The sequence below is a fragment of the Bos indicus x Bos taurus genome, chromosome 19, assembly GCF_003369695.1.
Source record: "Bos indicus x Bos taurus breed Angus x Brahman F1 hybrid chromosome 19, Bos_hybrid_MaternalHap_v2.0, whole genome shotgun sequence".
In the NCBI taxonomy this organism is placed as follows: Eukaryota; Metazoa; Chordata; class Mammalia; order Artiodactyla; family Bovidae; genus Bos; species Bos indicus x Bos taurus.
The window spans coordinates 38,489,979-38,505,548 of NC_040094.1; the positions used below are offsets into that span (position 1 = coordinate 38,489,979).

The following is a 15,570-nucleotide window of genomic DNA, read 5'->3' on the forward strand; positions in this document are numbered from 1 at the left end:
TGCCATTAGGGTGGTGTCATATGCCTATCTGAGGTTATTGGTACTTCTCTCAGCAATCTTGATTTCAGCTTGTGCTTCATTTTGCATGATGTACTCTGCCTATAAGTTAAATAAAAAGGGTGGTAATATACAGCCTTGACATACTCCTTTCCCAATTTGGAACCAGTCCGTTGTTCCATTTGTCCGGTTCTAATTGTTGCTTCTTGGCTTGCATACAAGTTTCTTGGGAGGCAGGCAAGATGGTCTGGTATTCCCATCTCTTTCAGAATTTTCCACAGTTTGTTGTGATCCACACAGTCAAAGGCTTTAGTATACTCAATGAAGCAGAAGTAGATGTTTTTCTGGAATTCTCTTGCTTTATCTATGATCCAACAGATGTTGTCAATTTGATGTCTGGTTCTCCTGCCTTTTCTAAATTCAGTTTGTACATCTGTTAGTTCTCAGTTCACATACTGTTGAAGCCTAGCTTGAAGAATTTTGAACATTACTTTGCTAGCATGTGAAATGAGTGCAGTTGTACGGTAATTTAAACATTCTTTGACATTGCCTTTCTTTGGGACTGGAATGAAAACTGACCTTTTCCAGCCCTGTGGCCACTGCTGAGTTTTCCAAATTTGCAGGCATACTGAGTGCAGCACTTTCTCTTTTTTTTTGGAGGAAATAGAAAGGTGGCTTTAATCCTCAACTGGCGAGGGGAGACAGAACAGAACAGGCTTGTGCCTCGAGGACTGTGCCTTCTTCCATGAGGAGTCAGGGGATCCTATAGATGAGGGCTTGCAGCTGGAGTGGTGATGAGGGACAAGGACATCAGGACCTTGTATTCTTCTTCCTCCCGCATTGTTTCGGAAGCAGTCATAGGCTGGTGTTGGGTAGTCGGGTCCATTGCCTTTTGTGTACTGTACTGCGGCCTTCTTTGTAGGCTGCGGCGTCCTTCTGTTCTCCTGAAGGAGAGGAGACACTGAGGCCTCCCCGGTCAGATCTTAGAAGCCCAGGCATAATTAGTAAGCATGGCAGGTTCTGCGCTCCAGATGGAGACTCAGCCAGAATTTGGGAGAGAGAGCGACATGGGGAGACCAAGTTTCGGTGAACAAGGCCCCTGAGTGCAGCACTTTCAAAGCATCATCTTTTAGGATTTGAATAGCTCAACTGGAATTCCATCACCTCCACTAGCTTTGTTTGTAGTGATGCTTCCTAAGGCCCACTTGACTTCACACTCCCAAGGTGTCTGACTCTAGGTGAGTGATCACACCATCGTGGTTATCTGGGTCATGAAGATTTTTGTACAGTTCTTCTGTGTGTTCTTGCCACCTCTTCTTAATATCTTCTGCTTCTGTTAGGTCCATACCCATTTCTGTCCTTTATTGTGCCCATCTTTGCATGAAATGTTCCTTTGGTATCTCTAATTTTCTTGAAGAGATCTCTAGTCTTTCCCATTCTATTGTTTTTCTCTATTTCTTTGCATTGTTCACTTAAGAAGGCTTTCTTATCTCTCCTTGCTATTCTTTAGAACTGTGCATTCAGATGGGTGTATCTTTTCTTTTCTCCTTTGCCTTTCACTTCTCATCTTTTCTTAGCTATTTGTAAGGCCTCCTCAGACAACCATTTTGCCTTTTTGCATTTCTTTTTTCTTGGAGATGGTTTTGATCACTGCCTCCTGTACAGTGTTGTGAAACTCCATCCACAGTTCTTCAGGCACCTGTGAGATCTAATCCGTTGAATCTGCCACTTCCACTGCATAATTGTAAGGGGTTTGATTTAGGTCGTATCTGAATGGTCTAGTGGTTTTCCCTACTTTCTTCTACTGAAGTCTGAATTTTGTAATAAGGAGTTCATGATCTGAGCTACATCTTCAATTCTGTTAGCCTTTGCCCTGGTTCATTTTGTACTCCAAGGCCAAACCTGCCTGTTACTCTAGATATCTGTTGACTTTGCCTGTTATCCAGGTATCCTACTTTCAAATTCCAGTCCCCTATGATGAAAAGGACATTTTTGGGGGGTGTTAATTCTAGAAGGCCTTGTAGGTCTTCGTAGAACTGTTTAACTTCAGCTTCTTCAGCATTAGTGGTTGGGGCATAGACTTGGATTGCTGTGATATTGAATGGTTTGCCTTGGAAACAAACAGAGATCATTCTCTCATTTTTGAGATGGCAACCAAGTACTACATTTCTCTTTTGTTGACTATGAGGGCTACTCCATTTCTTCTAAGGGATTCTTGCCCACGGTAGTAGATATAATGGTCATCTGAATTATTTTCACCCATTCCTGTCCATTTTAGTTCACTGATTGCTAAAATGTCGATGTTCACTCTTGCTATCTCCTGTTTGACCATGTCCAGTTTACCTTGATTCATGGACCTAACCTTCCAGGTTCCTATGCAATACTGTTCTTTATAGCAATTGGACTTTACTTTCACCACTAGTTATATCCACAATTGGGACTGTTTCTGCTTTGGCTCAGCCTCTTCATTCCTTCTGGAGCTATTTCTCTGCTCTCTTCCAGTAGCATATTGGACACCTACCAACCTAGGGGGTTCATCTTTCAGTGTCATACCTTTTTGCCTTTTCATACTGTTCATGGGGTTCTCAAGGCACAAATGCTAAAATGGCTTACCTTTCCCTTCTCCAGTGGACCACATTTTGTCAGAGCTGTCCACCATGACCCATCCATCTTGGGTGACCCTGCACGGCATGGCTCATAGTTTCACTGAGTTAGGCAAGGCTGTGATCCGTGTGATCAGTTTGGTTAGTCTTCTGGTGAGATAGCCAAATTTCTAGGTTGAATACCTGCTAGTTACCCCTTGATGGTGTCAGCTTTGCCTGAAGACTTTCTTCTGTCATGACCACCAGGCAAGTACAGCAGTTCCAGGCATAAATTCCAACAACACCCAGAGTGAGAACGTTTATTTATCCTTTCGATCCCAGGGTCGGGAAGATCCCTCGGAGGAGGAAATGGCAACCTGCTCAGGCCTGGAGAACTTCATGAACAGAGGAGCCTGGTTGGCTACAGTCCACAGGGTCCCAAAAAAACCACCTGCCAATGCAGGGGGACACATTTTCCATCCCTGATCCGGGAAAATCCCACATGCCTTGGAGGAACTAAGCCCCTGTGCCGCAACTACTGAGCCCACGCGCCTAGAGCCTGTGCTTCACAAGAGAAACCACAATGAAAAGCCCGTGCGCTGCAACTAGAGAGCATATCCCCTGCCCTCCACAACCAGAGAAAGCCCACGTGCAGCCACGAAGACCCAGCACAGCCAAAATAAATAAGTTTTTTTAAAAAATTAAAAAAAAATCACAACCAATGAAAAAGAAAAAAATGATTAGGTCATATCAGTCAAGCCAGTTTTTTTTTGGAAATACTAAAGTCACATTAAATTTCCTGGTAGCCAGGGTACAAAGTAATTGACAATCAATGTGCTGGATTTATTATCAAAAGGGCAAAGCAGATCAACTGAATGGGGTCAAACTTCCTGACACTGAACTAAAAAATAAAATATGTAACAAACTTTATCTCGGAGTTGATGATGTCTCAATATGTTCAGAGCAAACACAATGACAATTTTCAGATGGTTTTCTTGTCAAGGACATAACACAACCTTCAGTCAAGGATATAGGACAACCCAGTGATATTGACTATTTGAGGGACTAAGGTAATACAGTTGAAATGGAGGCTTCAGGGATCCACTTAAACATGGAAATCATCAAGATTACCTGGAAGAAAGATTAGACTACTTAAGTATTTATGAGAACATGAAAAAGCCAAAATTTAAAAGGTGAAAGAGACAGAAATAGGTAATTAACAGAAGAAGAAATACAAATGGCCAGTAAATATATGGAACACATTCAGCTTCAATATTAGTCACGGAAATGAAACTTGAAGAAAACAACAAGGCAGGCTCCCCTGGTGGCGCAGTAGATAAGAATCTGCCGACCAACACAGGGAACAGAAGGTCCATCCCTGGTCCGGGAAGATTCCACGTGCTGCGGGGCAACTGAACCTGTGAGCTGCAACCGCTGAACCTGTCTGAACCTGTAGGCCACAACTACGCAACAAGAGAAGCCACCCGTGCATTGCAACAAAGAGTAGCCCGCACTAGCCGTAACTAGAGAAAACCCCACACAAAGCAACAAAGTCCCAGCACAGCCCTAAATAAATAAATTAATTAATTTAAAAAAAAGAGGACTTCCCTGATGGTCCAGTGGTTAAGAATCTGCACAGGATATGGGTTCAATCCCTAGTCAGGGAACTAAGAACCCATGCTGTGGGGTAATTAAACTCGAAAGCAGCAACTACTGAGCAGGCACATTATGGAGATGGTGAGTCAAATGAATAAATAAAAACCAGCACCTTTTCCTTGAAGTTTTAAAATTTGATAACGAGTGTTGATTAGGTAGAGGGTATATATATAAACAGGGCGTCACAGGTGGCGCTAGTGGTAAAGAACCTGCCTGCCAATGCATGAGACTTAAGAGACATGGGTTCCATCCCCGGGCTGGGAAGTTCCCCCGAAGGACGGCACGGCAACCCACTCCAGTATTCTTGCCTAGAGAATCCTATGGACAGAGGTGCCTAGCGGGCTACAGTCCATAGGGTCGCAAAGAGTCAGACATGACTGAAGTGACTTAGCCCGCAAGCATATATATAAATAAGGCACTACATTTACTGACTCTTCATGAAAGTGTCAATTAATGTAGGTCCTCTTGAAGGCAATCTGGCCATATTTACTAAAAGCAGAAATCAGCATATCCTGTGGTTGAGCAATTCAGATGTTATAGGTAGGGGGAGAAACCTGCAGTTGTCAACAATAGGACATGCATATAAGGAGATTTGTTTCAGCACTGTCTGAAATGAACATCCTTATACACATCTTAATAAATGAAGGAAAGAATGTAAGTGCAATGTAATATTATAAATTATGAAATTGTAATCATAAATATTTTATAAAAATCAGAGTCTCTTTCAATAGGGGAATGGCTTAATAAAATTCAATGCATTCTTACTCATAGCTGTATAGCAATTAAAAAGAACAAACTAGATGTATAGATAACTCTTAAAAACCTATCAGTGTCTCCTGGTGCTTCTCACCTCCTCTTTTGTGAAGCAGCAACAGGAGACTCAGAGCTGACCCACAAAAATCCAAAGGAAGGAGTCAAAACTGAGAACTGGCAATCACAGGGTTTGAAGGCAGCAGGCCATTTGAGATGAAGAGGCACACACCACTCAGCAAACCAGTGGAAGTTTACGTGACTGGCAGGGTTTGCCCACGAGGCAGATCAGACTCTCATTTGATGGGCAGCCAATCAATGAGAAAGACACACACAGCTGGACATAGAGGCTGGAGATGCCACTGAAGCGTCCCAGTAGCAGACAGGGGCTGTCCACTAGAAAGGAAACCTGCTGCTTTGTTCCTCCAGATCAAGGAGCCATCGCAGAAATCAGAAAAACTCCAATTTGGTTCTACCACCTCCTGATCACTACAGTATTGTTTTCTTTATTCTTTCATTTTCCCCTTCCCCATTCCTGGTGTGTGTGCACATGCTTATTTATTTATTTGTTTGCTTGTTTGTTTATTGTTGAAATGAGGGGATTGTGGGATCTTAGTTCCCCTACCAGAGATGGCACCTAGGCCACTTTAGTGGAAATATGAAGCCCTAACCACTGGACCACCCAAGGAATTCCCATGTGTTCAATTTTTTTAAAACTAAATAGCCAATAGTATGTTTTGATCAACATCAAATGGAGGTGGGATGGGGGAATACTGGTTATGTGAAAATATCCCTTTCTCCATTAGCAGCAGGCTCACTCAGCTCTTGTCTTTATATTCAGTAAGTTATTTTGCTTTCAATGTTTAACACAACAAGATAAAAGTCGTTGCATACTTTGATCTATTGGAGAATTTTATTTTTTAATTTCATTGATTTGGCTGCATCAGGTCTTAGTTTATCATGCAGGATCTTTGTTGGGGCGCATGGACATGGACTCTCTAGTTGCGGTGCACAGGCTCAGCAGTTATGGCAAGCAAGCTTAGCTTCTCTGCAGCATGTAGGATCTTAGTCCCTCACCAGGGATTAAACTCATGTCCCCTGCATTGCAAGGTGGATTCTTAACTGCTGGACCAGCAGGGAAGTCCCTCTATTGGAGAATTTTAATGTTTTTCATTTATCATCGTAAAACCAAGGATAATTTTATAATTCTTTTATACATAGCTGTTACAGGTAGAGCAATCTGTATTTAAGGAAGGATGAATTACTAGAAAAGAAATGAATCTTGGATAGTTTTCCACCAAGTCAAACCTCTTGTTGTTTGTTTTTATTTATTTATGGCTGTGCTGGGTCTTTGCTGCATTATGGCGCCTGGGCTTAGTTGCCCTGTGGCATGTGGAAGCTACCTAGACCAGGGATCGAATGCACGCCCCCTGCACTGGCAGACAGATTTTTAACCACTGGATCATCAGGGAAGTCAAAAAATCTTATCATTTAAATAAACTACCTGTTTCAAATGGAAAAAAACTCATTGAAGGAAAAAGCAAATTTCAGAGTGATTTGTTCCTATGGTACTAATTACATTAAAAATATACAACTAGGCCCTAGAGCTGTAACTGATGAAGTCCGGGCACCTAGAGCCTGTGCTCTGCAACAAGAGAAGCCACTGCAGTGAGAAGCCTGCCCACCGCAACCAAGAGTAGCCCCCACTCACTGCTACTAGCAAATCTGGAAAACTCAGCAGTGGCCACAGGACTGGAAAAGGTCAGTTTTCATTCCAATCCAAAGGCAATGCCAAAGCAAGTTCAAACTACAGCACAATTGCACTCATCTCACACGTTGGCAGAGTAATGCTCAAACTTCTCCAAGCCAGGCTTCAACAGTACGTAAACAAAAAACTTCCAGATGTTCAAGCTGGATTTAGAAAAGGCAGAGGAACCAGAGATCAAATTGTCAACATCCGCTGGATCACAGAAAAAGCAAGGGAGTTCCAGAAAAACATCTACTTCTGCTTTATTAACTATGCCAAAGCCTTTGACTGTGTGGATCACAACAAACTGGAAAATTCTTCAGGAGATGGGAATATTAGACCACCTTACTTGCCTCCTGAGAAATCTGTATGCAGGTCAAGCAGCAATAGCTAGAACCGGACATGGAATGGACTGGTTCCAAATTGGGAAAGGAATATGTCAAGGATGTATATTGTCACCCTGATTATTCAATTTATATGCAGAGTACATCATGAGAAACACTGGTCTGGAAGCACAAGCTGGAATCAAGATTTCTGGGAGAAATATCAATAACCTCAGATATGCAGATGACACCACCCTTATGGCAGAAAGTGAAGAACTAAAGAGCCTCTTGATGAAAGTGAAAGAGGAGAGTGAAAAAGTTGGCTTACAACTCTACATGCAAGAAATGAAGATCGTGGCATGTGGTCCCATCATTTCATGGCAAATAGATGGGGAAACAATGGAAACAATGACAGACTTTCTTTTCTTGGGCTCCAAAATCACTGCAGATAGTGACTGCAGCCATGAAATTAAAAGATGCTTGCTCCTTGGAAGAAAAGTTATGACCAACCTAGACAGCATATTAAAAAGCAGAGACATTACTTTGCTGACAAAGGTCCATATAGTCAAAGCTATGGTTTTTCCAGTAGTCATGTATGCATGTTAAGAGTTGGACCATGAAGAAAGCTGAGCACCGAAGATTGATGCTTTTGAACTGTGGTGTTGGAGAAGACTCTTGAGAGTCCCTTGAACTGCTAGATCTAACCAATCCATCCTAAAGGAAATCAGTCCTGAATATTCATTGGAAGGACTGATGCTGAAGCTGAAACTCCAATACTTTGGCCACCTGATGCGAAGAACTGACTCATTGGAAAAGACCTTAATGCTGGGAAAGATTGAAGGCAGGAGGAGAAGGGGATGACAGAGGATAAGATAGTTGGATGGCATCAGTGACTCAATGGACATGAGTTTGAGTAAGCTCTGGGAGCTGGTGATGGACAGGGAGGCCTGGCATGCTGCAGTCCATGTGGTTGCAGAGTCAGACAGGACTGAGCAACTGAACTGAAATGAACTGAACTGCAACTAGAGAAAGCCCGCACAAAGCAACAAAGATCCAGTGCAACTAAAAATAAAAAAATATATATATACATAAAACGCCAGTAGTATACATTTATATAGGTATGCACACACATAAGTATGTGATTATGTGTGCTTATCTAATGATATAAAAATTATATGGAATAACATCTTTTCTATTACCCAGCTCCCCCACAACACCCCCAGAAAAATCTCTACTTGCTGTTACCAAAGAGCTGTAGAGTCCCCTATTCCCCTCGGTGTGCTGGGACAGAAAGTCTTTGGGGAACCTGATCTTGGCCAGATAAGTTTGTACTTGCTGAGCTGAGAGAGACAAATGAAACTCAGAGGAAGAGAGTGTGTGAAACAGAGAATGTGGAAGCAATGTTTGTTAATTGGTGTGTTTTGCTACGAACAGGGCTAGGAGGATCTGGGTAGGCCCTTAGAGTGTCTTTGTCCAGGCTCCCGGCCTGAGAGTTGGCTGGTCCCACTCAGCTGATATCTACTGGAATGCAGTACCCAAATTCTGATAGCTTGGCTTACGCCTGTATTGATACATTAAAAACCCAGGGCTGAGTCCTATCCATCCCACAAGTTCCAGACCTGCCTCATTCCAGCAAGAAGCCACTGGACTGTCAGCAGTGTGGAAAGGAACAGTGAGACAGCAAATGGAGTTTGTGCATCTGAGAGTAGTTTATCCAGAGTGTGATTACAACTGAGGTTGGGGGGGGGGGAGGAGGTGGGGGTGGGGAATCCCTCAGACTGGAGGCGGAAACGAGCCCTTGAAGGACTTGGGTGAGGAGGACACCGTTGGCCTCAAGCAGGATCTTTCTTTCTGAGGGGACTGAATGGCAGAAAACTTTTCCCAGAGTTGAGACTCTTGCTGCCGCTGCTGCTACTGCTGCTAAGTCGCTTCAGTCGTGTCCGACTCTGTGCGACCCCATAGACGGCAGCCCATCAGGCTCCCCCATCCCTGGGGTTCTCCAGGCAAGAACACTGGAGTGGGCTGCCATTTCCTTCTCCAATGCATGAAAGTGAAAAGCGAAAGTGAAGTTGCTCAGTCGTGTCCAAGTTGGGCCTCTTGGATACCCCTAAATTGGTAGCCAGCACACCGGCCACTGAATGCGGGTGCCTCAGTGACGTGGCCCAGCCCACTGTCCGTCAGGAAGCTTGGAAACTGTATGTGAAAAGGGCTTGGGAGGCAAAATCACTTGCCCACCACAAAGGGACAGCGAGCCATGGATATTCATGTGTAACAGTGGTGTGGGAGAGCCAGCCGGCACCCACACAGTGCAGTCAACTGTTGAATTTTCAGGAATTTTGCAAGCCAGCTTTTAAACGCAGTCATTAACAAAAATTAAATTATGGGACACAGCTGAAAAGCAGTCAAAACTCACCACTTCCTAATTATTTTACTACATCTTCCTATTATCTCTACTCTGGAGGTTATTTTCCTCTATTGTATCTGAATGGTGGAGATATTTTATAACTGGAATCCAGTGATGTCTTGTCCATGGCTTGAAATCAGCCACAGTGTGACTACTGAACCACAGAAATAAGCAAATGCTACAAGCTACTATCAAAAGCCCACTGTTAAACACCATCACTGTTCATCCTCCTCCCTTCAACATATATAAACATGTCTCCGCACACACACAATCACAGAAACACCCCGTCCTCGTTTAAACACAAATGTAACACACTGTACAAACCCTCTGCATCTTGCTTTTTTGACTAAATAAATGAGGGGAGCTCTTTCCCCTTTCTTATTTAATGCCTGATGCTTCCTCCTCCCTCAAGGAATGAGCCACATCCAGAGCTCAGTCTAGAGTCACACATCACCCCTTGCCTCTTATTCATTCCTTCCTTGACTTGCCCAGCCTTGTGCTAAACCCAGGACAAAGATATCAGTAAAGTCCCTTTCTGGGAAGGGTGAGAACCCAGAGCCAAACTCCAATAACTAGAACACAAGGTTATCGGTTCAGTAGAAGAGGGCAGGCCAGCTTGAATGTCACCTTCTTCCTGAATGTTCTTTTTTTAATTCTCAGACCTCCCTCCTAAACCCTACCACATCCCTCCCTCTGACTACTATTATCATTGAGCTGGGGATGGAACTCTTGAGTTCCATGCAATTTGCTGAAAACACTCCCCAGGCCACAGACTGCCCATGTGCACTCAATGCTGGGTTCCATGCACCCCAATAATGGTGGTGCAGGGAGGCTATAACTCAGAGAGTAGCCACTTGACCCCAGGGGAGAACACACTCTATCCTCCTCTATAATCCTATAAGCTCAGTGAGAGATGTTATTTAGACCAGACTGACCTTTGTGCCTGACTCAGTGCATTGCCCTGCACTGAGTCTCCCCATCCAGCTACTTCCTTACTGGCCTTAGACCCAGTTCATGTCAGTTATCATTATCGGGCCATTTTTGTTCATACCTGGATTGCCAGGTATAATCCCAAGAGAGCTGGGCATTTCAAACAGGTGAAGGAGGGGAAGGTGAAAACATAGCCAGTCCTTGGCCATTCCTGTTTGAAATCTGTCCCTTCTGTGACTCCTTCTGCCCAGATTCCTCCAGACGAGCCCACACTCCCAACTAGTACCTCCTCTTATCCCTTCCTGTTCCCGTGTTTACCGGCTCCAATCTCTTCAAAGCTCCCTTCCTGCTCTCCCTTCCCCAACTATGCCCTGTGCACACCTGGGGCCCTCTCCTGAGGGCTCTGTGACTTCTCTCTCTCTCTGCAGCCCTGTGCCGTCCCAGAGATGGAGCCGTCTTACGTGTTTCCCCTCCCACCATCCGCGAACAGATGCCTGATAGCCCTGCTCTGTGCCAGGAGCTAACAGTCCCTGAGCACAGGGACCTCACAGACAGTGACAGAGACCAGGAGGCAAATAGCAGGCTTTCCCGGCAGGAGGCAGGCAGAGGGTATTACGGGGGCCCAGGGCCAGGGTACACATTCTGCATGTGCCACAGCTTACCATGTCATAGGTTTATTTACATCTTTTTCTTATCTCCTTTCTTATCTCCTTTTTATATATATCTCCTTTATAATTTCACTGAGGTTGTTCAGGCTTTTCATGGATCACCTTCAGTCAGTTCAGTTCAGTCGCTCAGTCGTGTCGGACTCTTTGCGACCCCATGAATCCCAGCATGCCAGGCCTCCCTGTCCATCACCAACTCCCGGAGTTCACTCAGACTCAGGTCCATCGAGTCAGTGATGCCATCCAGCCATCTCATCCTCTTGTCCCCTTCTCCTCCTGCCCCCAATCCCTCCCAGCATCAGAGTCTTTTCCAAAGAGTCAGCTCTTCGCATGAGGTGGCCAAAGTACTGGAGTTTCAGCTTTAGCATCATTCCTTCCAAAGAACACCCAGGGCTGATCTCCTTCAGAATGGACTGGTTGGATCTCCTTGCAGTCCAAGGGACTCTCAAGAGTCTTCTCCAACAGCACAGTTCAAAAGCATCAATTCTTCGGCGCTAAATGTCAACCTGAGGTGCTATCACCATTCCACCCCGTACCTATGGCCCCCACAGAGGAAGTTAAACTGCTTGCCCAAGGTCGCCGATCTGAGACACGGAGGACGCAGCCGGTCCTTGGCAGCATGTTAACCACTGAGCCCCACGCTCCCCGCACAGCCGTGGGGGCTCAGGGCTCAAACCCCAGCAGGATCCCCTGCACACTGCACTGGCTTCCTGACCGCCAACACTCCCTTCTGCTGCTCTTCCGTCTTCCGGGGAGTCTTCCGTTTGTATGGAGTCTGGGGTAGCGGCTCATTCTCGAAATCAAACCTGCAAGGGCAAGAGTCCCCTTTTCCCTTCCTTAATTCAAGACTTAGGCTCAGTTAACTAAGCAGTAAAGCCTGAGGACTGGTCATCAAAGCGGCACATACAATTGTCACAGCAGTAGAAAATGCTTAGCTTCTTCCCAGCACCTCAACTGATGTCCCTGCCTTCCCTTTACCTTCCCTCCAGCTTATCCTCCACAGAAAAGCCACAGTGGTATTTTACATATGAAAGTATCGCATAGAATGGGCTGCTGGTGGTAAAGAACCTACCAACACAGGAGATGTAAGAGACACAGGTTCAATCCCTGGGTCCGGAAGATCCCCTGGAGGAGGGCATGGCAACCCACTCCAGTATTCTTGCCTGGAGAATCCCATGGACAGTGGAGCCTAGCAGGCTACAGTCCACGGGGTCGCAAGAGTCGGACACGACTGAAGCAACTTAGCAGGCACCTGTCTCATAGAATAAGTTGCCAATTTTAAAAACTGTTCAAGGATTTCCCTGGTGGTACAGTGGTTAGGAATCCACCTGCCAATGCAGGGGACACGGGTTGGATCTCTGGTCCGGGAAGATTCCACACGTAGCAGTGCAACTAACCCTGTACACAACTACTGAGCCTGCGAGTTGCAACTACTGAAGCCCGTGTGCTCTGGAGCCCGCGCTCCGCAACGAGAAGGCACCGCAAGGAGAAGTCAGAGCAACTAATAGCACCTGCTCACCGAAGACAGAGAATATGCCTACACGCAGCAAGAAGATCCAGTGCAGCCAAAATAAATTACAAACAAATCAAGAAAAACTGTTCAATGCTTTGCATTACCCAGAAAGCAAAATGCACCTGCTGGCTTACCATGGCTGTCACCAATGGCCTCTCTGGGCTCATGCCTCAAGCCTCCCCTTGACACGCTAGGCCACAACGGTCCTGGCCTGCTTTCCTGTCATGCAGCCATCAGGAAAGGCCTGTTTTTCTGTCACGTAACCTACTCTGGCTTTGGACATTGTTAATTCTTCCTTCTGGACTGCTCTTTCATGGGGGATCGTGATAGACAATAAGTAACCTTCTTTTGTTGTCCCATTAAACTTTATGCCATCGACCATGATATTTTAATTTACCTCCCATAGCACTGGTAACAATCTACTATTTAGGTTATTTATGTGTTTTGTTTCTTTTTGGATAAACTGCATGGCATGTAGGATGTGGTCTTAGTTCCCAAACCAGGGGTCACACATATGCCCCCTAAAGTGGAAGCGTGGAGTTTTAATCACTGGATCATCAAGGAAGTCCCTCTTACTGTATCCTGTACTGCCCATGAAGAACTATAAGAATGATATGTTAATAATAAACCAAGCAAAACAGTAGGTAACATTTTTGCAGTGCTTCTGTACGTCAGGCCCTGTATGAGTTGCTAGCTCTTCGCATGTTTTCTTACAAATAACCTATTACAGTAACAAACTCTGTTATTACTGTAATAAACTGTTAGTTTTTCATATGAAGATACGGAAGTCTGTGACGTTAAGCAACTTGCCATCCAGCCTGTTCCAGAATTCAAGTCCTTAAATGGTATTACTTATTACAGTACGCTTTCCACTGTAACTCATAAATGATTCCTAGGGGAAAAAGAGAAACCCTGCCCAGCCATTCTGTGCTCCCCTGGGTCTTGATTTCCCAACCTGGTCATCCTACCACCTATGGATATGGGAAAGTACCAACATCTTTCCTACAGATTCCCTCTTAACATAAGCCAGCCAGAATCCATTTCTCCTGTTTTCAACCAACAATCCTGGTCAACACATCCCAAAAGTTTAACTGTGGGCTTCGCACACAGCAGAGGGACAGTACATTCTCAACATATAAATGAATCAGATCGTGCAACGTGGTGAGACTAAAGGCTCTGGTGGCCCACGTGCATGGAGGTTGTGCCAGCAACATTGCACTGATGTTTCAGTCTTTTCCTTCCTTCACTCTTTCTTTATTATGAAATGTTTGAGACATGTCAAGTGTCTTGGGGTTTTTTTGGTTTGTGTGCTTGTTATTGGCCTCACAACGTAGCTTGTAGCCTCTTCATTCCCCAACCAAGGATCAAACCCAGGCCCCAGCAATGAAAGTGCCGAGTACTAACCACTAGACTGCCAGGGAATTTCCAAGTTTTATAAATCTTCACTGAAGGACTATTTCCCCAGTTCTCTTTACTTGGCTTATTCTTAGGAGTTCTTTCCAGGGACCCTGCAAGAGTGGGAATGCCTTTCTTCTCTCCGTGGCCCTACACCCTCAGGAGAGAGCAGGGAGAGCTTCCACACCACCTCAGGGCCCAAGAACCCCCAGGGTCTGCATTACCTCCTCTGAAAGTGTTCAAATTCAGCTTGTCTCCTCATTTTCACCGCAGGGAGGTCAGTCTGGTCATAGGCATTTTCAAAGTTATATCTTTGCCGATGTATCCAGGCTTCACATTTGCACTGGTTTTTCGGGAAGAGCCTAAAACAAGATGAGGACTAAGATCACAGACTGGGTGGGCTGGGGGGTGGGGCAGGCACTTGAAGTCTAACCCACCGTGCCGTTCCCCCGAGACTCTCCTATCTCACAACCACCATCCAGGTTGGGTTGAGACTCTAGAATCCCAGCAGTAGCCATTCCCAAAGACACAGCGAGGGGAAGGGATAAGAAGGCCCCCTCTCAAAACCAACTTATAGTGACCAAAGCAGACATGTGGCAGGAGGATGGATAGGAACTTGGGATTAACATACACACACTACTGTATATAAAACAGATAACCAACAAAGACCTACTGTATAGCATAGGGAAATCTACACAGTATTCTGTAATAACCCACATGGGTAAAGAATCTGAAAAAGAATGAATATATGTACATGTATAACTGAATCACTTTGCTGTACACCTGAAACCAACACATCATTGTAGGTCATTATACTCCAATAAATTGTTTTAAATAATAAAAAATAAATTTTGTAATAAAAAAAAAACACCCCTGTCTTAAATCATTTCCTGCACCAAACTTCTACTTAAGATCCCACAAGCCACATGATTGTTCCCTGATCAGGGATTGAACCCAGACTCAGCAGTGAAAGCTCCAAGTCCTAACCACTGGGCTGCCAGGGAATTCCTTAAACTTCTTTATGTTTTTTTTTTTTAAATAATTTTCATTTATTTATTTTTGGTTGTTGCTGGGTCTTCATTGCTGTGCGGGCTTTCTCTAGTTGTGGCGAGCGGGAGGTACTCTCTAGTTGCGGTGCAGGGGCTTCTCATTGCGGTGGCTTCTCTTGTTGCAGAGCACAGGCTCTAGGCACATGGGCTCATTAGTTGTGGCTCACAGGCTCTACAGCACTGGCTCAGTAATTGTGGCACAGGCTTAGTTGCTCAGCGGTATGTGGGATCTTCCTAGAACCAGAGATCAAACCCTTGTCTCCTGCATTGGCAAGCGGATTCTTTACCACTAAGCCACCAGGGAAGCCCTCTCCAAACTTCTTTAAACTTGAGAGTCACAGTGGCATCTCAGTCCCACCCACCTGAAGAGGAGGCCAAAGGGACAGAAAGGCCATGTCTTTCCTGTAGTTTGGGTTAAACAGGCCCTCCAAAATCACAAGGGACTTTGCTGGGTGTTGTAGGGAACAGAGTCTGTGCCCTGCAGACCAAGATCTTTTCTGGTCCTGTAGTTTGGAATCACACTCACAATCAGCACAGGTGCAGGAAGGTAGGGAACTGG

The 15,570-nt window shown here is 45.0% G+C and overlaps 1 protein-coding gene across 3 annotated transcripts in view; it reads right to left on the reverse strand.

The window, feature by feature from the left end:
• The window catches only part of B4GALNT2 (beta-1,4-N-acetyl-galactosaminyltransferase 2), a 75,798-nt gene that overhangs the window by 24,711 nt on the left and 35,517 nt on the right, over positions 1 to 15,570 (reverse strand). For all 3 annotated transcript variants that reach the window (XM_027518155.1, XM_027518154.1, XM_027518153.1), the window contains exon 3: positions 14,187 to 14,324. In XM_027518155.1, the coding sequence (XP_027373956.1) occupies positions 14,187 to 14,324 (138 nt within the window). The remainder of the gene's footprint in view (positions 1 to 14,186; positions 14,325 to 15,570) is intronic.